At 43.2% G+C, this 25,570-nt stretch overlaps 11 protein-coding genes across 11 annotated transcripts; 7 read left to right on the top strand and 4 right to left on the bottom strand.

Moving 5' to 3' along the window:
- Positions 1-84: 84 nt before the first annotated feature.
- Bfra_002184 (putative wd repeat-containing protein 70 protein) lies at positions 85-1,893 on the top strand (the record flags this gene model as incomplete). The annotated part of the gene is made up of 1 exon (XM_037332606.1): positions 85-1,893. One exon carries the CDS (start codon positions 85-87, stop codon positions 1,891-1,893), a length of 1,809 nt encoding a protein of 602 aa, XP_037196760.1.
- Positions 1,894-3,218: 1,325 nt separating this feature from the next.
- On the top strand, positions 3,219-5,413 carry Bfra_002185 (uncharacterized protein; the record flags this gene model as incomplete). Its single annotated transcript, XM_037332607.1, has 3 exons — positions 3,219-4,184; positions 4,248-4,331; positions 4,388-5,413. The coding sequence occupies 3 exons, from the start codon at positions 3,219-3,221 to the stop codon at positions 5,411-5,413; spliced, it is 2,076 nt and encodes a 691-aa protein (XP_037196761.1).
- Positions 5,414-7,538: 2,125 nt separating this feature from the next.
- On the top strand, positions 7,539-8,942 carry Bfra_002186 (uncharacterized protein; the record flags this gene model as incomplete). Its single annotated transcript, XM_037332608.1, has 1 exon — positions 7,539-8,942. The coding sequence occupies one exon, from the start codon at positions 7,539-7,541 to the stop codon at positions 8,940-8,942; it is 1,404 nt and encodes a 467-aa protein (XP_037196762.1).
- A 940-nt stretch (positions 8,943-9,882) lies between these two features.
- Bfra_002187 (uncharacterized protein) lies at positions 9,883-10,506 on the top strand (the record flags this gene model as incomplete). Its single annotated transcript, XM_037332609.1, has 2 exons — positions 9,883-10,075; positions 10,145-10,506. 2 exons carry the CDS (start codon positions 9,883-9,885, stop codon positions 10,504-10,506), a joined length of 555 nt encoding a protein of 184 aa, XP_037196763.1.
- Positions 10,507-10,980: 474 nt separating this feature from the next.
- Bfra_002188 (uncharacterized protein) lies at positions 10,981-11,714 on the top strand (the record flags this gene model as incomplete). The annotated part of the gene is made up of 2 exons (XM_037332610.1): positions 10,981-10,995; positions 11,052-11,714. The coding sequence occupies 2 exons, from the start codon at positions 10,981-10,983 to the stop codon at positions 11,712-11,714; spliced, it is 678 nt and encodes a 225-aa protein (XP_037196764.1).
- Positions 11,715-11,996: 282 nt separating this feature from the next.
- Positions 11,997-13,031, bottom strand: Bfra_002189 (putative phosphoribosyltransferase protein; the record flags this gene model as incomplete). Its single annotated transcript, XM_037332611.1, has 2 exons — positions 11,997-12,451; positions 12,629-13,031. 2 exons carry the CDS (start codon positions 13,029-13,031, stop codon positions 11,997-11,999), a joined length of 858 nt encoding a protein of 285 aa, XP_037196765.1.
- Positions 13,032-13,861: 830 nt separating this feature from the next.
- Bfra_002190ca (uncharacterized protein) lies at positions 13,862-14,467 on the bottom strand (the record flags this gene model as incomplete). Its single annotated transcript, XM_037332612.1, has 1 exon — positions 13,862-14,467. One exon carries the CDS (start codon positions 14,465-14,467, stop codon positions 13,862-13,864), a length of 606 nt encoding a protein of 201 aa, XP_037196766.1.
- A 607-nt stretch (positions 14,468-15,074) lies between these two features.
- On the bottom strand, positions 15,075-17,537 carry Bfra_002191 (putative zn 2cys6 transcription factor protein; the record flags this gene model as incomplete). Its single annotated transcript, XM_037332613.1, has 6 exons — positions 15,075-15,880; positions 15,929-16,575; positions 16,623-16,752; positions 16,810-17,124; positions 17,198-17,439; positions 17,518-17,537. 6 exons carry the CDS (start codon positions 17,535-17,537, stop codon positions 15,075-15,077), a joined length of 2,160 nt encoding a protein of 719 aa, XP_037196767.1.
- An 850-nt stretch (positions 17,538-18,387) lies between these two features.
- Bfra_002192 (uncharacterized protein) lies at positions 18,388-19,340 on the top strand (the record flags this gene model as incomplete). Its single annotated transcript, XM_037332614.1, has 2 exons — positions 18,388-18,636; positions 18,954-19,340. The coding sequence occupies 2 exons, from the start codon at positions 18,388-18,390 to the stop codon at positions 19,338-19,340; spliced, it is 636 nt and encodes a 211-aa protein (XP_037196768.1).
- Positions 19,341-19,369: 29 nt separating this feature from the next.
- On the top strand, positions 19,370-19,866 carry Bfra_002193 (uncharacterized protein; the record flags this gene model as incomplete). The annotated part of the gene is made up of 2 exons (XM_037332615.1): positions 19,370-19,492; positions 19,522-19,866. 2 exons carry the CDS (start codon positions 19,370-19,372, stop codon positions 19,864-19,866), a joined length of 468 nt encoding a protein of 155 aa, XP_037196769.1.
- A 1,708-nt stretch (positions 19,867-21,574) lies between these two features.
- Positions 21,575-23,657, bottom strand: Bfra_002194ia (putative c6 zinc finger protein; the record flags this gene model as incomplete). Its single annotated transcript, XM_037332616.1, has 3 exons — positions 21,575-22,387; positions 22,447-22,903; positions 22,954-23,657. 3 exons carry the CDS (start codon positions 23,655-23,657, stop codon positions 21,575-21,577), a joined length of 1,974 nt encoding a protein of 657 aa, XP_037196770.1.
- Positions 23,658-25,570: the final 1,913 nt, after the last annotated feature.

The following is a 25,570-nucleotide window of genomic DNA, read 5'->3' on the forward strand; positions in this document are numbered from 1 at the left end:
TATTTATTCACCTCAATTGATATCTTACGCAACTCTCTAAAGATAATCGCACACAATACCTGGATCTCAAAGACCATCTGAACAATGAGCGACGACGAAGATTTCCAAATTGAAGGCCCGGAACTAGCAGAGGATGATCCCATGAGAGCTTTCTTACCAGCGTCCTTTGGTAAGAAATTAAAAGAGGCAGATGTAGCCGCGCAAATCGATAGGACAAGACGACCGGCAGAAAGGAAGGCTGAGGCGCCAAAAGTGGCTACAGAGGAGGTTGGACATGAAGTTGGACAACAGAAGCTCGCGTCAGAGCCAGCGTCTAAAGATTGGGGTTCTGATGAAGATGATGAGGATTCCGATAGCGATGGGGGCTCTGACGACGATGATGAATATCCAACTTCTCACGAATTGATACTGAAAACCCATGAACGCGCGGTTACTACCACAACACTTGATCCTTCAGGTTCACGACTCATAACTGGCTCGAGCGATTGTACCCTCAAGTTTCACGATTTTGCTTCTATGACCCCAACAACTCTTAGATCTTTCAAGAGCGTGGACCCAAATTATTCAAAAACATCAGCAAACTCCGAAACCCATCCGATAAATCATGTTGAATTCAATCCACATGCCGGAGGTACCTTTCTCTGTATATCCGCTCATCCGCAAGCGAAATTAATGAATCGAGACGGAGATATTATCGGAGAGTTCGTAAAAGGAGATATGTATCTGAGAGATATGAATAATACAAAGGGGCATATTTCGGAAATTACCACAGGTACATGGAGTCCGATGGATAAGAATATTTGCGTCACAGCTGGTACGGATAGTACTTTACGAATTTGGGATGTAAATGTCAGAAGATGTCAGAAAGAAGTTATCGTCCACAAATCGAAGGCTTCAGGATCAGCAGGAAGGACAAGAATGACTGCCGTTGTTTGGGGAGGCCCAGCACAAGGAGGAAACAATCTATTAGTATCTGCAGCTCTGGATGGAAGCTTAGTGATGTGGGGTGGCAATGGACCATATGCAAGACCAACAGCTGAAATCAGAGACGCCCACACTCCGGATACATGGACGGGTGGTATTGATATCAGTCCCGATGGCCGAATGGTTGTTACACGAGGTGGTGACAATCTGATCAAACTTTGGGATACTAGAAAGTTCAAAACTCCCATTGTGACAGTCTCACACCCCTCAACATCAGATGTGTATTCGGTTACTAATATCAAATATTCACCTAATGGTGCCAATATCATCACTGGTTCCGCATCGGGTCATCTACACATCTTAAACTCCGGCAATCTCAAACCAGAACTAGTTACCCCAGTGACACCTGGATCTCCACTTATAACAGTTCAATGGCATCCAAAACTCAACCAAATTGTTACTGGATCTGCAAATTCCGAAGTTCATGTTCTATACAATCCGAACACATCTGTTCGAGGTGCCGTTGATGTAATGTCTCGTGCACCAAAGAAACGCCATGTTGACGATGACCCCAACTTCACAACAGATCAATCTGCTGGCATGTCAGGCGATAGCATCGTTACTCCAGGTGGTGTCATGTCTAATATATCGGCCACATCCTTCTCTGCGAGACATCCTACCATAGGCTTGACTGCCTCAGGCCGTTCTCGAGATCCACGCCGACCTAATTTACCACTGGTCACACCATTTGCGAAAAGTCAACCGGATGAGAAACATATTAATGAAAGTATCACACTGAGTAGCATGCGTGATGAGGATCCTAGAGAGGCGCTGTTGAAATATGCTGAGCTTGCTAAGACAGACCCACTATTTACCAATGCCTGGAAAGATACTCAACCGACAACTCAGTATGCTGAAATAAGTGACGAAGAAGATGAAGGGCCAGACAAGAAAAAAGTAAAGAGATGATCAGTTTTAACGATGAGATACCCGTACTATCTCTATAGGGCGAGGAGTATATCGGGGATCAAGGGGTTTATTGAGATCTTCTAAGACTAAGCAATGTTCCGGCAAGTTTACAATATGATTCCTGATTATATGAAGCAATACTCAAAGCAGGTTTCCATCTTTAGATCGCAAACTCACGATGTTTGACCTATCTACACCAGCCCGTCTTTTAAAGAAGCAATCATCGTCGTACTTTAATTCTTCTTTGATATATTACAGCAAACGTGGTGATAGCAAACATCCGGAAAAAGTATTCAGTCTCCACGTGAGCCTGAGAATAGGATAGGCAAGAGGTAGAACTCGCCTCACCTGCAATTTTGTTCAATACCTAGTAGGTTCATAGTAATAAATATATACTTTATTCATCATACACCCATTCTATTGTGGCTCCCGTCATTCTTGTAATTGAAATTTGCATTGTAATTCTCTTCATTACCATATGATATTTCGTTTGTTCAAACTCAAATTTCAGTCATCAACTATTAGCTCTCAACTGAACTCTCACCCAATCACATGTCAAATCGTCCCGTTCTGATTCTCGTCTCAAGCATTACTTGACTTTCACTCCCAACGCCCCTCTCCCCTCCCCAAAAAGTTTTGCTGCATATCTGGACAATGATTAGATGTTTCAGAGAAGACCTTTTAATTGATTGGTACTATGGGAACATTTAGGTGATTTAATCGAATGGGCATAAGAAGGGTCTCAGATTTCTATTTCCAGGTGTGGTTTTGGATATGGATATGGATATGGATATGAATGAGGAAAGTTTGGAGTGAGGTGTGGAAGAAGAAGAAGAAGATGGGCATGTGGGATGTGAGTATTCAATAACCAGCAACCCACGAATCAATCAAGTCTCGCATCGATATCTCCCATTTACTGCTCCTTCAATCCTGACGTTCGAGGTTGTTGATGTTACTTCACTGCCAGGGTTCGGTTCTCACACTTTTACGGTTCAATTAAAAAAGTGAAAATTGGGAATGTATTCACTTTTATCACCGTAGAATGATGTATTGACAATGTCTAGCATGCGATCAGGCAGTCCTAGCTATTGTAGCGGGAGCCTGGAAATATCACAATAAAAAATCATCATCTCTCCCACATCAACAATCTGAGAAATCTTTTCCGGAGATCGAATTTATATAATTCATTCAATTTGCAAAGTCGGAGAATTCTTCAAGCTCAAAACAACTGCTCCTCTTTTTCTGAAGCGCGGAACTTCAAGGAAATAAAAACTGGAGGCTGAGGTCTTGTACCCAAATCTACATTATTCATAATCATTTCTGGGATGGAGCAATCGAATGTAAACAGAAGCCATCCATCTGCCGTTATGACTGCAGAGGATACGGAGATGGGTGGGACTTCTATCGTGCCTTTGCACAAAGATACTCATCAAATCTTTTGCTTTCCCCCATCGCTACCACCCCCATCTTCGTCTATCTCAGAGGTTGCCATGGATATTAATATATATCCTCCTTTGGATGAAACTTCAAGCGCCTCAGTTCCAGTTGAATCCACGGAATTGCTTGTAAATCCGCTAATCTGGAAGAAGGCGAAGAAGGAAACAAACGGCGTCAAGCCTCATCCTAACCCTATCATGCATCTCTTAAATTTGACAACAGTGCCTCAAATTGCGGGAGTGTCTGCGACCAACCAGAGCAATCTTGCAGTGCTTCCAGAATCAATATCTCAATCCAATTCTCCAGCTCCAATTCTAGGAGTTGGATCGCGGAAGAGTATTTTCGAGAATAAATACTCGAACGGAAATTTAACATCGGAATATGATAAGTTGAGTGCGATTATTGATAGAAATTATGCAGGTCTTCCACCATTACCGCTATCTTCGTCTCTGCCGTTGCAAATTACGAGCGGTAGTTCAAGCATGAACACGATTAGTTCTAAGGACCAATATCTCGGCCCATTGACGATATCTGGCTGCCCGGGTTTATTCGCGACCTTGCGTAAGAAACCTGCAAAGGATACAGGATCGCCTTCCCTTCCGCCAACTGAACAACCTGGTTTGACTTTCGATACAGATATCACTACATACAAACCACTCGAATCATCAAAGGCATGGAAAGTAACGAGAGTGTGTGAATTGTTGCTCAGAGCTGTTGCAGGCATCGAACCTGGTAATGTCGAAGGTCATGTCGAAGTTTTGAACTTCTATTTACAAGAGTACCCTTTGCAACGCTTGGTAATTTTAAAGGCTCTTGAAGACGCTGGGCACTATCTTCGCAAATTTTCCAAGGCTGTATGGTACCTTTCGTCAATTCCTATGGCTACTCCATTGCTAACATATATTCTCTTCCTCTAGATGTCTGCCCATTCAAGTAAACCATACAGAGAGCAGTGCATGCTAAGTGATGATTTCAAAAGAGAGAACCCGATACCTCCAATTGTAAGTTAAATCTCACAATCTTCGTCATCCTTTACTAATACTAAATTCTTCCTCAGATACGTCCTCTGCTACCCTTCGCATCTATAGCAGCCGGCTACGTCAGAAATACTAAGTCTACTCGTCGAGGGGGAACATCATCACTGCACACCTATCAAGACCATTACCACAACGAATTTAGATGCAAAATCAAGCATGAAAATGAAAGTTTCCCGTTGGGATTCAATCCAAATTTGATGCACACTCTCGGAAAATGTAGCAGACAACGTCTTCGAAACGAGAGGCATGAGAGACATAAGATATACATGAAGCAGGTCAAGAAGGGATTTTCGCATGTGCATAGGAATCCGTTCTTGTCCGAAGAAATCATCAAGGAATGTGGAGGAGAAACTTATGCAGAGCTGGAAGGCAGAGTCGAGATGGATGACATGAGAAATGCTGCACATTGGGAGATGACCACTCGACAAATTGAGGAGGTACCTACTCGAAAAGATAGACATTCCGTTTTCAAGAAACGTCCGTCGCCGTTAAGGGAAGAATTGCCAAAATTAGACGATCATTGGATTCCTGACTCTGCGATGCCATATATGAAGACATCTGGACAAATAATCAAGTTTCAATCAAAAATCGTGCGAGCTAGCAAGCGCAAGCAGGATTTCGACAAGGAGGCAAAGGAAGAGGAAAGAGAAATGTGTGAATCTCGATACAAAGCTAGGAAGCTCGATTCTAAGAAAGAGAAATCTCGGATCGCTCAATGGGAGAGGGAATACAATGCAGCAAAAAAACAGATCCGGAAGGAATATGAGGAAGAGATGAAAAACGAAGAAGAAGAAATGCGGAAAATAACCGAAGAAAAGGAAGCTGAAGAGGCACGGGAACGATTATGGGAGGCGCAAGAGAAGAGAATCAGGGAGAAGGAGATCCAGAGAAAGGAAAAGAATGAGCGATTGCTTATGGAACGAGAGAGGCGGAAAGAAAAGAGAGATCGTTTGAGATGGGAAAATAGGGAGAGATCTGATTGTCGTGTCACACAAGCATGGATAGATCTGGGTGCTGATATGGCTCGCGTTGGGAGCTGGGATTGAGGTGAGAGTTAGGGAGAAGGAAACCCTATTGGGCTGGCGGCATATGTACCGCTATGTCGACAAAATTGAATACTTTGAGACATAAGGGGCTATACGAGTATTTAGAATGATGGAACTACTTTTTTCTTATGCCACCTTTTTGAGGTTTGGGTGTTCGAGGGAAATCTAGTCGAAGGCACAAGAAGAGCGTCTGGGGCGGACATTGATATGTTCCCAGAAATATATCAAGTAACCTTAAGAACGGAAAGTCTTCATTTCTACGCTATTCAGAATCTTAAGAGTAGCTCACTTTTACCATACCAAATAATAATTAACAACCGGTTGAATGACTGTAGGCTGAATTCTCACCATCAGCAATTTTAGGCAGCAAGCCAGAAAATAAATGGTGACTTCTTTCTCATAAATCTCTGTCTTCCAATATATTTCATCTTCGTCAACCATGTCCAAACTTTCTTATATATGATTCCGTTGTCTATTGGAGCTTGTCATTCATGCAGCATTAGGGATGGAAATTCGGTGAGGAAGATGGAGGAGGTTGTTGCGGGAATTTTGGAGGAGTCGACGAGATTCATGTGAGATGTTGGGGATGGTGATGATGAAGGGCCGCTTGGAGATTGGCTGGGATTTGGAGGTTGTGATGGCTAAGATATGCGAGAGTGAAGGTAGAGGTGGAGGTGAAAATGACATTGATGCCCTTAGAGATATACGAGAGGGGAGGTTATGATGGTGGATGGTGAGGAGAAATCTTAGGGGTAAGTTTGCGGTAAAGGAAGTACTTTGCGATGCTAACAATGGTTCTCTGATGCATAATAAAGTTCCATTTGTGATTAGATTCTTATCTGTGTGATCACAAACTTGGAGTAGTAGTCTTTATACATATCACGGTGCCGGTCTCATGATGATATTTATCAATGGTCTGTGAATCAATCCCATATGCTGTTACCCAAGAATTGTCCAAAGGGTGAAAATAAGACATGCAACATACCTTTTCCTATATTCAAATCACGTGTATGAGATACTTAGCAGATTGAACCTCTGGAGTGGTCTCATCTGAGATGTATTATAGTACAATAGTAGAGTCTTGCTCGACAGATTTGAATATTTGAAGCAAGGCATGAAGAATGAAGACGGGTATGATTACGTCTATAGAAATGATGAGCGTATAGATGGAGATCACTGAATGGTATCATAGCAATAGCATATTCCAAGATTTCCATCATGTCTCACTCCACCCGTGGCGTTCCTCTACCTTGGGGTATGCGAACGAGAACCCGTCCCAAAACGTTTACTAGCAGAGATGAGATGGAAGTGTTTCAGACAACAATTGAAGTTGAAACAATACCAAATCCTGGGGGATAGGCTCGGTTGGGAATCCGGAAGATGGGATGCTACACGTCCCATCTGACATACATTAAATAGAAGCACCTTCTCGCATCTAGAAAATCCAAAGATCCAGTTTGAGAATGTGGCGTTTAGATAGAAGTTCCTACTGGCTGAAACCTACCAATGAGACATATCGATCGGGAAGCCACAGCGTGGTGTTCAAGTACTGGTTGACGAGTTGTGAGGCTGATGATACTTGGTCCATTCAAAAGGTCCAATTAACTAGGCTATGCATAAGCGACGTTTCAACAACTTCTGTAAGGCACAAACCAAACTGTACACTGTACAGTCAAGCAAGATCCATATCTGCGTTGTGAAGACATGTCCCGAGAATGTCTAACATCTTTGTTTGTTGGATGGCAAGATCATCTTTTGCACAACGCAATGATGATACGTGCCATTTGAAGTGAGGTTAGAAGGGAATTAACTTTGGGGCGGAATGGGCCTTTCCGTTTTGCTGTCAATCACGTGGAGCTATTGTGGCTAATTGGTCATAGCGCCAAGCGCCAAAAAACTCATGACCCCTCGTAACCCAGCCTCCTCAAAAATGGATATTATGGTTCCTCATATGCAAGAAGTGAATCATTGGGTCATAATGTTGGACTCGAGGTTCACTGCCACGTCTTTGCTCAGATAGTTCTAGAGAATAGCTGTCTTACAGTCGTTCGTTATATTGCTAACAGTTCCTTCCTTCAATTAACATTTTTTAACAGGTCTCGATCATATTCAATACTCACCAACAATGTATCATCATACTCCCGAATCATTATTACCTCGGACAGACTCGAAAAATCCCAATTCAACATGTCGAGGTCTCTCATCAAACGGAAAACCATGCCGAAGAGGCCTGACCAAATCACCACGGAATTCACCGAGTCCGAGTCCTTCGAGAGGAGCGCTGAGTCCAGATGCATTTTGTTGGCAACATAAAGATCAAGCTGGGCAAACTGCCCCACCCACTCAACCTCGACCAAACCCTCTGCGTGAGAGATCAAGCGTAGATACACTGGTGGAAAGATTAGGTCTCCTCGAGGTCGATCAAAAGAAAACCAAAGGAAAACAGCGCCAGACTTCAGAAGATAATCGTGGCAGGCGACCTGGGACGAGCAATGCTTCGAGGAATGAGCAGCAACGCCTTGAAACTGAACGCCAGCAACAAGAACAAGAATGGCAGCAGACACAAGCACATCAATCACAAGAACATCATGAAGTTCCACATTCTACAAATGATGGCCAAGGACGACGCAAAAGAAGCACTCTAGAATTATTATGTTGCGGCGCAGAAGACGAGGAAATTCCACCAAGACCCCAACAAAAACCACACGAAGGACGTTCTTCCTCTCATGTTCCAAGTTCTCGTATATTAGATCATCTTGATGTGCCATCTCATACAACTCGTCCAGCTTCAAGACCTTCTTCGAGACCGCACACATCATCATCGAGACCTTCAACTTCCAAGCCACCTGAAATGCTTCAGCGTCCTACTATGGAACGTGATCCATCCTCGAGAACGGGGGAGTTTCTAGCTCATATTCCTTCATCAGCAAGCCCTCAGACAACAGCTGCATTATTAGCGGAATTAGCTAAACCAATCTCTGATGCTGATCTTCCGGGATTTATTTATATGTTCTGGTTGACCGATGAAGGGTTACCCACGGGACCTTCCGATGAAGCAGCTGGATCTCTTCTAACACCAACAACCAGAGCTGGACCTGGCCATCGACGAACTTCCGATGTTCTTGAATCCTTTACTTCTGCTCCACCAAACAAGAAGGAAAAAACAATGCTTCTCAAAATTGGGAGAGCCGAGAATGTTTTCGCTAGGATGCAACAGTGGAAGAAACAATGCGGTTATAACCTTTCATTGATTCGTTACTATCCTTATCATGATTCATCTAAACCACCATCGAGAAAAGTTAGCGAAAATGATGGACCTCAAAAGGTGCCAAATGTGCACAAGGTCGAAAGATTAATTCATATCGAATTGATGGCTAGAAGAGTAAACTGCGGAAAATGCAAAGCATGCGGGAAAGAACATAGAGAGTGGTTTGAAATTGATGCCAACAGGGATGGGGTTACGATGGTAGATGAGGTTATTAAACGATGGGTAGACTGGGCTGAGAAGGACGAGGCGTCCAGACATTAGATATAGAGGTTAACATACCTAGGTAATGCGGTGTTATCATAATTAATTACGGTCTATTATATCCTTCACTGTAATTCTCGAATGCTTTTTCAATGCTTTCAATATATGCGTCCACCCCGTGTTTGTTATGTCTAGTCGGGTTACTTAAGTTTCACATTGAAGATGGGCAGGCTCGGTGGAGTTGGCCAGTGCCAACTCCTGCCTTGCTCGTAATGCATACGTTAGTAGGTTCAATACTTCTCGTTGCCTAGTATCAGCTTCACACTTCATTTTCCGGTTACAAATTTGGAGTCTGGTAATTGTGTGAGAGGAATCTTCCCCTGTGTCAACCTTCGCGTAATTTAGTGCCGTGTGTTTGTTCCGAAGCATAACCCAGACGCTTGTTTTGGGGGTATCTCACCTCCAAAAATACTATCAGATCGCAGAATATCTAAATATGAATCATTTCCGAGCGATCATTCGTCGCAAATACTCTTGGTGGTTGGACCAAATGTGAATCAGTGGGTTGTTAGAATCGATTATCTTCTGTTTGCTGTGCATTCAAATTTTCTCTACACATTTGAGAGTGCTGATTTTGGAACCTCCTTTTTTGAATCTATGTGTTTGTGCAAAAACCAGACGTGGAGATTCACAATCATTGTTTGTTGTGAGGCAGATGATTGTGAAATGATCTATCCTGAGAAGTTCGTATGAATTCTTGAAAGTTTGAACATTCTCCAATCATTCAGTAATTGATACCCCCATTCACGATCATTTAATTACATTTGCAACTTTCTCCATTAACCGCATTTTCAACTACAAGTGAGACACAAAAGAACACCCTTTCTCCTCGTTCGCCCTATCGATAGACCCATACATTCCAAACATTACAGAGCTCCATTTCAAACAGGTTTCGAGATAAGATCAAGAATATTCAGCAACATCACATCTCTCTATAAAAATGCCCTACTACTACCCCTACCCATACCCCATCCCGCACTACGTCCCCATCGTACCCGTCTACCCAACCACAACAGTAACTGCAGTGTCTGCCCCCATAATCCATCAAACGCCAGGCTTCAATCCACTTCATGGACAAGATCCCGGTCCTGCACCTCCTGGCATAGGAAATCGCGTTACGGGTTATGTTACTGGTATGTATTGCACACCGGTGAGTCGACCCCGCGAGACGCGCGAATGAACTAATTTGTTGGGCGGGTTAGGCTTGGCGACAATAGGTCCTCTAATGGGTCCTCCAATAGTGGGAGTTGCACCAATAGCAGTACCTCAACCGCATACTTCGGATGCGTGTGCAAATTGTCGCAATGGAACCACGAATATTGCAGCGAATGCAACTGCTGCTCCTCCAACTCCAACTTCAGAACCAAAACCTGCCGCCACCAAACCAAAATCCATTCTCAAACCAACACCAACCCCTGCTCCCAATCCAGAATCCTCATCTTCTTCGCCTCCTCCATCTCCCACAAAGTCTAAGTCTAAACCCAAACTCGAGCCTCCGCTCAATATCCTCACTCATGCAAATACAAATAAGAATGCTAACCCGAATCCGAAGTCGGGATGTTGACAATCATTGAAGAAGAATCGTCTTCCTTTTGGGAAGAGGTCTAGTGAGAGTTTATCAGGGCCCTTGGGGAAGAGTGTTAAATTTGGGGGAAATAGTGGAAGATAGTGAGAGGGGAGAGATTGCGTTCCTTATCTTTTATATTAGAAAGCGAGTTGTTAATCGTTCGGGAGTATAATAGTCATAGAGGGGCACAGCAAGTGCTCGGTATTTGTATTGAGATTCTTGCATAGAAGGGATGTATAGCTCGATGCCATATATATATATATCTAATGATTTCTCCATTACTTCTAAAGATATCTGCGATTAGGAAAAAAAATCTATAATACGCTTCTCCCTGTTCATGCAAGGACGTGAAGTTTTCCTCTGTCTATCTCCTCAGTGGTTAGTGGTCACTGTCCAATAACTCCAACCTTTAATTTACATACCATACTAAGACACGTGAAACCAAACACAACATACAACCGATTAAGGTGGATGTGTGTTGTTTTCGTATTTCAAAATTACTGAAGTTTAGATCTAAAACAATAAACAATTGTAATTTGTAGGACTGCGAGGACAAAGGCGACGAAGGCGCAGCAATTATACAGGGTTTGGCATTCTCTGCCACAGACAGCTTTGGATATTTCCTACTGGCGAGCGAATACACCCAACGAAGCCTTGTTCATGAACGTGATATTTTGAATGCCTTTTCCGGTATTTTGCATAAGATTCACGGCTCAGAACACCACTTTGGCTTGCCATTACACAACTTTAGTTCTGCTTCATGGGGGAAGACTGTGGATGGAAAATATCCTTCGCGACCCAAGTCTGCGGTGGGTTGTTTTCCATCATGTTCATGGTCATCTGTTGCGAATAAAATAGATTTTGATTGCCGTACACGGAGTTGGTACGATACTTTCAATGTCGCTGCATCTTTAGCACAATGTGCAACCCCTACTTTCAAGGACGACAAGCAATTGCTCAGCATCTTGTGTTGTTTTCTTGGAAAGAGGGATGCTTTCATGGAAAACTTCCAGAAGAGTTTGATTCCAAAGCTACATGGAAAGAATATGATGCTCGTATCTATGCGAGCTGGAACGATCTCGGCGATATGTGTGACGAAGCACATTCTGTTTATAGCAGATCCACCGAAAATGAGTGGAGGTGTTGAAGAGGGAGGATTCCCAAATGAAATTAATGGTTGTATGGACAAATCACAACGGTATTAGTAAACGGGTTGCGCTGACAAAAGCGTATTTGAAGACATGGGCTAAATCCAAGCCACAATTTCACACCTTTATTCTAGGGTAGGGAAACACTTGAAATGTTACAGTTAATAGCATGTTTTTTGCAATGCTAACCTCTGTGGCTAAATCTCCATTACTTCCACGTTTCGGACCAACCAATCGGCATTCATTAACACCATCCCAATATCCATTCCCTTTATTGCACAACAACAGGATTACCTAACAACACAACCACAACCATAACCACAAATTTGTTATCAAACTTCATCTTTGAATCCAGCCTCCTTCAACTGCTTTCAATAACGGACTTTCCACAGCTCCTACTAACATCCTCACAACATCTGCACTCAACTCCTTCTTATACACCTCTCCCTGTAACATTCCCACTCCAATACAAACAACATTCAGTCCCATCCCACCCTCTCTGGTCTTAGCATCCGCCGCCCCCTTATTAGTCTTATCAATCGCAAGTCCTTCCGGTGCTTCTTCATCAATGATCTCTTTATCAGTCAAAAATTTCAACATAGCGCTCATAGTAGTCCCAGAACTAATCACGTCATCAATCAACGCTATTCTCTTCCCTTTAACCAACGACAGAAGATTAGGATCGAGATAGACCGGTGGTCCCTGGCCTGGTTTGTCGAAGAGACATGATATCTTGGTGGTGAGTTGGTCTCCATACCAGGGTTTCTTGGAGTAACCCCATGGGATGTGACGATCTAATGCATAAAACTAGTTAGCATATCATTCTTGTTCGCTTGCACAGTAAGAATCTATCCCCCTTCGACTCAATCGGAGACTCGGAAACACAGAGCTAAAGCAAGCATTCTCGCGATTCTCCAAGTAAACGTGATGGAATGAAGGGGCTGGCAGCATGAACGAGATGATCAACCTACCAAATCCTAATTCTTCTGCTACAAAAGGCGCCAAAACCAATCCACCAGTCGGCAATCCCATCACAACTTCCGGGTTGAACTTCCTTATCTTACTTGCTACTATCCTCGCCAGTTCCCTCACAACCTTCATCGAAGCATGCGGTAATGCCAATGAACAAACAGCAATGCGATCAGTGCTATCGCCTAGTGGTCTGATAGGAAGAAGTAGGCTTGTGTCTGGAGTAAGAGACGCGGCGAAGGAGTATTGATAGGGAGGAGTTGTTGAATATGGGAGGGAAGCAACGGATGCTGTAGGAATTATTTCTTGCCAGTAGGTAGTCGTGGGGCGGGTGAAATGGGTATGGGTTACGGGACCGATAGTCTCGCAGGGGTAGTAGGGTATGTGATGGCTTGTTGGTTCCATGGATTGGTCGGTAGTTGTGGATAACAGTGCGGAGGTTGTGTTTCTGGAGCCTTGTGTGTCTTGTTCGTCTGGCCGTGGAGCCTCAACGAAAACGGCGTCGGTGGAAAGCAATGATTGAATGGACGTTGCCAAATACGTCGGTTAAGTGTCCTGAACTCTGGGAGCTTTTGATTCAGGATGGGCTATATCAGTGGGATATTTGTCACATAAATACAGACGAAGGAGACTTTCAAATAGATGATTCACTCGTTGAACGAAAATTGTTACACTTGCTAACACGTGTGCGGAGATTACCTCGCGGAACGTGTAACACAAACTTAGTGAATCAGCCACGAAGATCATGATCATGGTGTCATACTAGAGCGATATAACGATGTACAGCGCATCAAGTCTAGCAGATTCATGTATTACATGCTTGTTGCAACCCGCAGTAAGCCAGCAGACATTTCTCACCATCTTGCCACAGGACTCTTCATAACAAATTTCATCGAAACTGATTACTCAATCTAAGACATGAATAAAAGGATACATTTGTGGAGTATGTAATATCTATTGAAAACATTGATATCAGAAAGAAGAGTGGGATGGTTTGGACATTGTGGTAGAAGAAATGAGAATTTATCTAGCAGATTGGCCGTTTGCAACGAACACGTTAACTTTTCAAAATGGTGAGAGGAACAGAGACTATTGCTGAAACTGGCTCGAAAGTTTGTTATTACCAGTTTGTGTGTATAATTGCATACACTTGTCCTCCAACTTCATCAATCAATTGTATATCAAACCGAGATTCGGGACAAGCAGCGCTCATGCCCAGAAGCCTTAGACTGGCCTCATTTAGGACCAAGGCCATTGCTCTGATCCTCCCGTTCGATGTCCAAACATCTATTCGGAACCACGCTTTCAGTATCGGTTCTACCATTAGATGACTGTCCATGGCCATTGTCGGGAGTGACATCTTTCAACTCTGCCGCATTCCGACTAAGTGATAAGACCTCCGAGCTCCATTCATATCCTTCAATGACCAGCTCTCGTTCTAATTGCCAGTCCATTTCTTCGAGACATTCAACGTTATGCAAGTCGACGTGATTGTCCCCACCCTTACACTCGTTTTCTGGCAACCATTCCTCTATCCTATCTATATGCGACTTCAAAGATGTCAGAAGGTACTCTTTAAGGTGTTTGGATTTTGCAAGAAAATGGTGATTGGGTCGATTGAATGTGGAATATTGGTTGAATCGACGAAGTGAGAGATTGTTGCGGGAATCTGGTTTTTGATACCAATAGCGACTATCCTGGATACGGTGATGACCCAAGTGAGGATCATGCTGAGTTCGAGCTGACGCGTATTGTACATGCGAGCGATTTCGGTTGCCACGACTACAATGTGCTTCGTCATAATGCCATTCGGTACGTCTGTTTCTATCACTACCACGCATGTTTACATCGTGGTAGCTTTCTGATCGAAACGATATGGTGTGAGATGAGATGAGAAATGGGCTAAATCGAACATTAAGAGAAACTTTTATCTTTGATGGATATCCGACGAAAGTTCTGGTAAGACCGCTAGACTCTTCATTAACATTTTCATTTGTTTCGAATGAACATTGTTCTGTGACAAAGTTGCCTTAATTGATTGTATCAATGGGGGCCATCGAACATGAAAGTTGTTTCAGGAATTTCAAAAGAAACTGACAGAAAAGTCTACACGTTTGGGGCCGGGTTGTCCAATAATCGCACACTGCTATCCAATAGCAAGAGAATTGCAATCTTCTGTTAACCTCATTTCGCAAGAATAGTCGGTCCTGAGAGAGTTATGGCCTTCTAGACATTGAAAGCTTGTATTAGGTCCAATGGTCCGAATATTCGAATTTGACCGCAACACAATCTCGACGCATCAACACCAATCAGTTCCCAGATCTTCTCCAGTAGCTCCCTACATCAATTCTGAGATCGATCGGCGAAAAGATCGGAGATTTGTACAAAATCGTGTAGTAAGACTCCAAGATTGGAGCGATGCTTGCCAATATGAATGAGCGTTCGATTTCATATCATAGTTTCATGCCAGTTCCAATCTTTCACCAATTGTTTGACACGATAATCGGTCGCCCAGCCAAGATCAATTTCAACATCCTTCAGCAAATCAAGTATTACTTTTCGCTCTTTCGTTTCTGTTAAACATTGACCTGCGATAAATAGTGGCTGCACTTGGTGAATCCTCACAGAACCTTCCGGCCTTCCTAGAGCGATGCCGCAGATTTCATGACTATGATGGCGAACCTCCATCTCAATAGACCGATATGAATGGAGCCTATTTGAAACGGTCGTTCTTTTTGTGGTAGATTCGTGGGGCTTATTGGTAAGAAGGAGGATTCTCGTAAAATGATATGACTGCATTGTCGAGCCACACATTGGAATACTATACCAAATCTCTGGGAATACAGTTCTTGGTGAGTCTTGTGGTAGACTACCATCTGTAATTGTTGATAAACGAGCACATGGTTTGAAGGTATCTGGTAGACCTCGATACCAAACTTCCAGCTCGTTTGCCAGCTCGTGCCATCTTTCGAGTAAAGTCATTTGATTGATACCAAAAACAGCAGTAGGACTACCTCTATCCTGGGGATAGACATTATCGATAGAATCACCGGTAGCAATAAAATTGACGATTTTCGACATGAGCCAAATCAAGGCATTTGAAATCATATCTTCCCGCATAGACATCTGCAGCTCTGGGTATGAGCTTTCCTTATTGCTTGGAATAACAAATCCTTGATCATCTATCAGGAGTCCGGCTGCACGCCAAAGGTCCCAGTCTTCTGTGTCGAGTCGCGTTTGTCCTTCATTGATGACTGGTTCAAAGTTAGACTTGTCAAAGGTGTGAGGGTTCAAATACTAACAAGCTGCCAGAAAGTCCTGGCGGGCGAAGTTCCAAAATGTAGCCTTCCTAGCAACTGAAGGCTTAGTCCTAAATGATAATGATCCTGGAGTGCTAGGTGAAGGTGAATGGAGAGGCATCATGCCTTCCCTTTCCGCCAGGTCGAACAAGGACTTAGTCCCGCTAAGATGTCGAGACCAAGCATGTAAAGCATTGTCGAGAAATTCATAAACGCAGAGTATGGCGGCGGCTGCGATTGTCTCATCGGCGTCACGGTTTATCGGCTTCGATAATCGCCGTCGCTTATTTGATTGGGAAGGAGTACTCTGTGGTGATTCAATATTTACTGGGGAATTAAAATGACCATCGATCGTGGGTGTAATAGGAAAATCTTTTCCACCCGACTTCGAGAGCTCCTCTACTAAGAGTGAAATTGCTCTGTCGTAATATTTTGCACTAATGTAAACCCAGTCGACCTTATCCGAATTTGGGTAGAGCTCCATGAGTGCTTGCTCACTGACTATGCCACCAACAATAGCCTTTCTTCCCCCAACACGCGAAAGTTGCTTGGCAGCATATGCGCATACTGAGTATTTGAGCAAAGGATTCGATACGGCAAGAATAGGGACATGGTGTGCGAAGTAGCACCCGAGGTCGAATAAATCCATCCTAACATAATCAATAATGCTTCCGATCTTGATATAATCTTAGCTCACCATTGTCCGGTAGTCTCTCCAAAATGTCTCAATAGAAACGCAACTTCATGCTCTCTCACGCTATCAGCATCGCTGATGAAAGTGTTCGTCCTAGAGAGTGATCTTAATGAAGGATCAGTAAGGGGTGAGTCTATCACAGTAATATTAGCCGAGGACTCAATGAATAAAGAAATGATGATTTCCATACTCAGATGGGCTTCCGGTCTTGTAGGGTTCAATATAAATTCCAGGTTATTGGCGGAGTGCTGGGGAGTGTTGAGACTCCTTGGTGATTGTGTATGCACCGATAATTGAGGCATATATTCCATATTTGTAGTTGCCGCAGTGGAAAGAGCTTCCAACCCAGGTGCTTCTTCAAACTGAGGATAAGTAGAAACATCATTCACAGTGTCGTCTATAGTAATTGCGGTGGGAAGGATAGATTCTGTGGATTGTTCAGGTTCAGGTTCAGGTTCAGGAGTCGCTTCCATGTTGTATGGATCGATAACATTAAAGAAGGTTACTGTCAATTGCCAAGTCAGATTCCAAATCCTTCATCTCACGATAAATCTTCACTCCAGTAGAGTTTAACGCACTTTTCTTTGGCACATCGACCCAAATACTGTTCTCATCAAATGTATTCCTATACGCAAAAAATGCACCTAATCGGCCACTTCTATCACCAGGAATAACATCTTCACCGCCGTTCATGGAAGCATTTTGTTGATGTCTGAATACTACTCCGTCACTAAGTACACATTGTCTTGAAGCTTTGCGACACTGTCCACATTCTGGCTTTGTTTCGTCGCATTTGAGTTTTCGTTGGCGGCATGTTTGACTAGTACCACGAAGGCATCGATTAGCAAATTGGCCATTGAAATGAATTCATTAATAAACAGTGAGAGAAGATAATTACCATCCTGTACGCGACCGCATTGCTGCGGAAACAGCATTATTTCCACCCGCGATTCGGGGTAAATGATGCGATTATGATCAGGTAACAAATCCTCATATTGTATGAACGGTTTGAATGTTTTTGTTGGTGTAGTAATACGAATCATTTTACTTCACGATGATTCCCCGCAGTAGTGCCAGACAAGGTTGATCTAGACTTTTCGGGATGTCGGAAGGCCTGAAGCGGAGGTCCGAACAGCGTGGGGGGGGGGGGATTTTTACATTCACATGGTGACTAACCTCGAGCTAACCTTATCAAACTCAACATCGGAAATCACAACCTCACATAGGTAGGTTTATGTTTATGGATTGAGCAGTGCATATTAATATCTCAACAAAGGACCTTGGTATACAAACACATATCGACAAGGACCCCTGATTCTCGACCGTGTTGACATGAGAGATAGGCTTGTAATCGCTAGGTTCTAACCGGGGAAACTATGCCAATGTTCTCGGGGTATTACAGACAGCTATAGGTAGGGAAAGTTATTATAGTCGTGCAAAAGCGAACATAGATTTTATCGTTATAATGTGGCTCGAATTAGTGCTCGAGTATCATCTACATACATTGAATGGTGCAAGATGATCAGGTTGTCAAACTTGACATGCGATTATTGAGTGAATACTAGACCCCAAAGTTTGGGCCGTGCTATTAGGTCTCCAATTCATACCTACATAATTTGACTCTCTTTCTGATTTTGGACTTCGTGTCATATCATTTGCAATACAGCTCAATAAAGCCACGATCTCCTGCAAACTCAAACTGTTATTGCATCGACCAACAACGGCAGCAAGGCATATAATTTCTGCTAGAGCAAGCAAAACTATGAATATGTCTAAAGCTCTCAAGGACAGTCCTCCATCTCTTTTAGATTTCTCTCAACAGTGGCCAATCATGGAAAGTATTTGCTCAGGACCGAGCTTTCGCGATATTGTCAGCCTATCCAGAACTTCGAAACGGGTTTCAATCTTGCCAGAAACGATGTCGAGGACTCAATTAAACATCAACTCTATTCTCAAACACTTCTTTAAAGACCCCGAAACGCTCAGATTAAAAATGGCACAAACCAATGCGATTATCGTTGGTAATACTGCTCTTCATTTTTTTTTAAACAGGTCTATACGTTTTAAAGATGGAATGTGTGCTATTGTTGGGCAAGACGGATGATGAAAATGCTTTCAGAAAGTTTATTTGTGAAGAGGAAAGTTACATGTACCCTGAAGACTCATCACCCCCACATACCGGACACATGTTTGCCTTGGGAGTGGCCTGCAGTGCTTAGAGATGATCGAGATTCTCCAGCCCCGAAAATGTATGAACGTAGTTTTCTAAATAGAGTAAGGAGCCTATCAGCTGATAGATATTTGCCATCACGTACTAACAGACTTTCGCTATAGTCCTGGTATTATATCAGACGCGATGATAAATTTTCATCTAGCCACACGCTCATTCGTGTTACTCACGCACTGATACCATCTATTTTAGCAGCTCTAGGGTGCTTTCCGGATACCTCGTCGGCAAACTATATTACATGGAGCAAAGCATACTCACTGTTTCCTAACTCAGTGCTTAGGCACGAAGCATTATGGTTGTATGGACCTCATCCTGGTTATGATCAGATGATGCCTAAATATGTTAAAAATGGATGGAAGTTAATTATGCCTTCACCACTCGAATACAGCCGAACGTCCTCAGAAACAAAGAAGGCAATGGAAAGCGACACTACCAACATTTCATACCAGATACCTTCCGATGGATTGGCGACAAGCACACTTGGACAATAGAACATCCAGAACTACCACCCAGTCTTCTCATGGATACAACTAGAACTACAAAAATCCCAGACATAGCTACAGAACTAAACTTTCTTACCATCCTACGAACTTTTGTCAATCCTATTATGATTTCGATGGCCCTGCATTTTATTATATTGAGAGTGCATTTTAACACACAATAAGTCTGAAGCATCGCTATGGAAACACACATAGAAACGACTTCGCCATGGAAAAGCCAAGTTTCTGGTCATACGTCAACAATCAGCTGTTCTCATACTCACAAAAGCAAGCGCTCGACAAGCTTTCTCTTGATCAGACTATTACTTTTCCAGAGAACAGACCATACTTGCATACATTTCTTGATGAAGATCACGCATGTGGGATTGCAAGTCTTCCCGAGTCTTGGGAGTTCTTAGATTTGAATGGTAAGATAGTAAGCTTGTTTGAACAATGGAAGAAGATTATGGGCTTGACCCAAGATGACGAGGAGATCAACAAATCAAAGAAAGTATCGGGAGAAAAGCAAAAAGTCTAATTCGCCACTGTGCTCTGTAACAGAGGTCTTGGGCACCAGGACTTCGAATAATGATTAGATAGTACCAATATAGCAAGTTACCAGCATCTAATTTCAAGGGCGCTTGGATTGCTACCTGGTCGCTACTCGATACATTGCCAGTATTTGTCTCTTCCGTTCAACTTTAGAGATATCATCAAAAAGTTGAACACGTCACATAGATACCTTCAAATAGTGGACAATGAAACCCGAATCATTAAAATTCTGCCCGGTCCACACGAATCAGAAACTATCTACTGCCATCTGGTCAGTTCTACTCGCAACCTACCCCTTTGCCAAACAGCTACGATATATACCACAAGAAGTTTGAGAAAGTGCAGCGAAGGAACAACCATTCGAATAGTTGCCAAACGTATCAACAAAGATGATAATGACAAGCAATCGTGTCAAGTGCGAAGGATCTGAACTTAACCTAGGTATACTTGGATGCATTCCATATCGAAGTATATATAAGTGAAACGGACTAGTATAGCGAATGTCTATTTTGATACATCAATCGGGCCTGCGATGATAATCGTTACAGTCGGTCGTGAGATGATCACAGCAAGGACAGCCTCACAAGCAGCCCCCCTGAGGGAAAAGCAGTAATGGCGTTCCTTGAGCTTCTCTGCCTTGGTCATATCCAGATTCTAAGGTCATGAACCGCCCACTCCATCACAGCTAAGTGTAGTTTGAAGTTTTTGTTGCCTTTGGTTTAATTTAGATCAGAAAGATCCTCGACCTTAAGATTACCTCCGGTCTGCAATGTTTCCCTCTTTCATCCTCATCAGGCTCTGAATTAGCAGAACTTACAAGCATAGCACATCGGACGACTTCATCACCGCTGTTGGCCTAGGTGCTACTTAGCTCAACGGCTAGTCTCATTTACAAAGAAGTAATTGCCATTCTCAACAATTATTATCTCACTCATCTCAACACATCAACAGCGTATCGAATAAATGAATCAAACTGGATATCATATCGTATATCTAAACAGACACGCTAACCACCCTATTCGACCATGAACCACATCGCATCATCACACAAGAGCCCCCATGTCATACATAAAACATTGGATATACATTCAACAATTCGCACCCCCTTCGATTCCCACCTCGATCCTCTTTGCTTTCTCCAACTCAAACAACATAAAAACCAAAACATCAATCAATTCTGATCCATTCACCAAACCCCGAACACCAACATCAAACCATGACTTATTTTCCGTTCCTTGCCGTTCCTTCCCTTGGTCCTTTAATTGCCATTTCCCATTCCGTAAAACTCACTTGCATATTCGCCTATACAGCTAGCTCATCATATAACACATACACTACGCATCTCAATTCCAAGCTTCTGCCCCATTCCTTCGATATCGAGAGAGCGAGTCAAGCTGAGAAAATTATGCAACGTGCCTTTGCCTCCATTCTTGTAGATGTTTCCATGTCTGCGAAAAGATCCACACAAAATTGATTGCCAACACGGTTCCAGTCCTCGAAACGATAATCCTGCAACCACGACATAGCAAATACCGTAAGCTCCGTTTATGATATTAGTCCGTGGCGAAGTGTATATGAAATCGATTGCGATATTGCATCCGATGATCGGATAAAGAAATCGTTTGCATTTCGTTCCCTTCCAGGATATTCCGCTCCCAAGATGTGACATTTTCTCAAACAACAATTCCCTTCACTCATCTATACCCATGATGCGATAAATCAACACCATTCACGCCTACTCCCATGTCCTCTCCGCCGGTGCTGGCTCGCGAAAAGTGACCATGATTGAACTCTGGTATACTCCTAGGTAGTGGCATACCATAACTACTTCCACTTCCTTGTCGTATCGGAGGTCTTCTTCCACCAATTCCATTTCCATTCACACTGGCAACTCCACTACTCATTTCGCTCATACCGCCAGGACTCGAAACCCCGAAAGAACTCTCTCCATTTTCGACACCAAACTCTCTCTTAAAATCCATTCCGTGAGCATGACTATTCAGATCATGGAATCCCGGATAATCCAAAGCTTGATATTCCATTCCAGGATTCATGATAGGCGGTGATGTGAACGGAGTGGTTTCGGCAGACATACTACCCGTGACACTTGGACTGCTCAATTCCTCAATTCTCTTGTCGAATGCCAATCCTCCATTCGAATGTGCCATCTTGTAATCGTTGGGGCCACTAGTAGCCATAGTATTGTAGTTCTGAGGAGGAATGCTAATACCAGTGTTGCCAAATCCATCAAATAGGTCAACATCCGCGCATATTTGAGTGGGTTCGGGAGCATTCTGTAACATGGGATTTACAAGACCAGGAAGGACATCGTGAACTTTGTTCAGAAGGAGAGGAAGAAAACGATGATCGCCGTTGCGGAGAATGGAGAGCATTGTCATGAATTGATGAAGGTAGTCGCGTGGACCCATTGCGAAGGGATCAGACTTCGCAGGGAGAAGGGAGAGAACATCGGTTAACGAACAAGCGACGTCGAACAGTTTCTCAATCTGTAACAATTTACTGTCAGCAAGTTGGGTATAGAGTCAATCAAAGGAAGAACACTCACCAATCCAACACCGTGAACCTCCATGCTCTGATGACTGAATTGACTTGTCATCTGCGCCAAATCTCTGGCAATATCGACTGGATACTGGAATGTCATGCTTGGATCATCACAGTTGCTACTGAGACATCCATTTTGTATACTCAATTGCCATACCATTGTTCTTAACCATTGTTGACTTGTTCTGAGATCTGCTGTTTGATTTTCCGTCGTGTTAAGATAGATGGGGAGAGCTTCGGAGAGTTGTTTTTGTAGAGATGAGAGATAGGCTGGAGAACAATCGGTTCTGGTCTTGTTCCAGAGTGCGACAAATTGATCATCGAATGGACGGTAGACATTTACTAGATGGATAAATCCATGCAAATGATGATTCTGGGGATCCGTGGGATCATCGTTGATCGAAGGAAGGTTAATCGTGGCTTGAAGAGACAGAGGTCGATGGCGTTGAAGCGCATATGATCTATGACTTTGTTAGCGTTTGATACTGAATTGCCTTGACATGAATCTCACCTTTCCGTGACGAACAACAACCAATATAATCTTCGTCTTCGTGATGATTCAATGATATCAAACTGATGATATGTCTCCTCTTTAACCATTTCCAAGGTGTGTGCCAATGTTGTAGCTTCACGTAAATGGAACCAAGCCTTATTATGAAGATCCAATCCGTAGTAGCATGCAAAGATGAAAAAGCTAGTCACCAAGCTGTTTTGTGTAGGTGATTCGCAGTAGTCGTAACTTTTTCTAACCTTCAAGGTCTCTTCCAGTAATAAGGTTCCAGAGACAATATTCGCGCCAGGTAGATTGTCTAATCCAAGAGGGTCACCAGGTATTCCCATTCCAGGTTGTATCATCATGAATGCACACATCGCGGTTAAGAGACAGTATGTATCGACATTCTGATCCACATACAGTGCTTGTTGCTCTAATCTCTCCCTGTGCAATATCGGCATCGTAGGATACATGTTCGCGAAGAAGAACTCGGTACATTCCTTCACCATTTCCGTTGTAAGAAGACCTGGGGTTGGTGCGAGTGTAGGACTGCATGGTGGGCTTTGAACACCATTTATGCGGTTTGCAGTTTGGCTGAAAGTGATGATTGTTGATTTTGTCTTAATTCGCTGATGACTTTGGCTCTTGAACCCTTTGGTCCTTTCTTTTGTGGTATAGCATGATAAGTGCAAGATAATTGTGCTGAAGAGCAATTGCGACATGGGTTGATACCATCACATTTGACCTTTCGACGATGGCATGCGTCGCACGCTCTTTTCACCGAGGACGAAGACGACATGATGGGCGGTGGAGGAAATTATGGCAAATTGAGATTTAATTTTGTTTATCGATATGACGATCAATTCAATTGATAAGTCTAATCGAATCGGCTGAGGGTCGAGTCGAGTCGAGTCGAGTCCCGTCCAGTCCAGTCAAACAATAGAAAAGCGAATAAGGCTGTAGAATTGACGATCAAATTGAACCTGTGCACCAAAGCCTCGGAGTGTTCGCTTTTGGGTCGATATTACCTAGCACTGCCTAACACTTGAACATAAAGCCAGCCTTATGGTACTATCTGTGCAAATTATTTGGGTATACTCGGGTGATTGATCTCGACGTCGTGCCAAATGAAAGGAATGTGTGTTCGAATTGTTGTCTTGTGTCGTCTGGGGTATGTGGAGTTTATTGCAAAAGTGTATTTCGTGTCGGTGCTGTTTTGGATATCTTGGTAGGCTGGTAGGATAGAAAAGACGATAGAATCAAAATATTGGATTTCTGGAGTACTTTATTCGGTCCGTATAATCCTGTATGGCGGAGACGGGATGCTCATTTCATGGAGATGCGGGGGGTTGAAGGATCGTGAGGTCGTTATAATTGGATGGAAATTATGTGAGGCTGGTGGCTTGAATTATTTGAATTGAATTTAATTCACTCTTCTTCTTCTTTTCCTTTCTGATTATGGGGGTGAAATGTTGAAGAGTGGAAGAGTGGCAGAGTGAAGGGTGAGGAGTGAGTAATGGAAAAGGCGATGATAGTGAGAAGAAAAAAGGAACCAATCTTTTCCAGGGCTTAATATAGAATCGAAGATTGTTTGGAGAGAAGTGAAGGGGAGAAGAAAAACAATGGTGAAGCTTAGGCGTGTTTGTTAATATTAAAGTGGATTCGAGAGAGTCGATAGATGACAGTTGAGTGGTTGAAGCGGTTTAATGTGGATTGACTAAATAGGTGTGGTATGGAAAGAGTGGATGTAGTGAAGTGGAGAGAGTGTGAGGAGAGAGTGTGAGGAGAGAGGTCAGAGGTGAGAGAGAGGGACGGTCTTCGCAGAATTCGGTGGCTAATAGGAGATACCTGTGTGGTGTAGATAATGAGGTGGTTGAAAGTGTGGAAATCGAAAGAGAGGTGTAGATGTAAGCGTGTCGATGGGTGGAGATGGGATCTGTTGTGCTCTGGGTGGTGAAGTGAGGGTTGAGATGATAATGCGCTTTTGGTGGAACCGAGTATCCGTGGAGATTGGAGAAGAGGGTGGTGAGTGGGTGGGTGTGTGGAAATGGGAGTGCCAGAGGAACTTTGAAGCCCGAAATGAGTGATGGATGGGATGGGAGAGTGTGGTGTAGTGTGGGTGGTACAAACAGATTATTATGTCGTGTGGATGGTGGGTGTGAGTGAGTGGGCGAGTAGGTGAGATGAGATGAGGTAAGGTGATGTGATGTGATGTGATGTGCGAAAGGATTCGAGCAAAATATCGAGGGTGATGTTACTGGAGGGTTGAATGATGATTGATAGCTTCGCTTTTTTGATAGATGCAAGCTGATGAAAAATAAAACCGCTCCGGAGACCAATCAAAGGAACGATCGTATAATAAATCCCTTGCTGCTTGCTGCTTGCCGTAATGTAACATGTAAGTATGTGACAATTAGATAGATATACCGGTAATATCCCATCAATTTGGTTCAAGATTTTCCTTATGCCTTTTTTCCTTGCTGCGTTTTGCCTTCTTGGTCAACAGATCAGAAATTCCATCCAAGTCACAGCTTTCCTTTCCTTAAACTCTTTTAGGTCGAGTATGAAAACTAATCAAGGATGACTGTCGACGTTCACCAACCAGGAACAAACAAGGTGCGAACAGGGTTGAAGT

This window comes from Botrytis fragariae (assembly GCF_013461495.1).
Source record: "Botrytis fragariae strain BVB16 chromosome Unknown tig00000006, whole genome shotgun sequence".
Classification (NCBI taxonomy): domain Eukaryota; kingdom Fungi; phylum Ascomycota; class Leotiomycetes; order Helotiales; family Sclerotiniaceae; genus Botrytis; species Botrytis fragariae.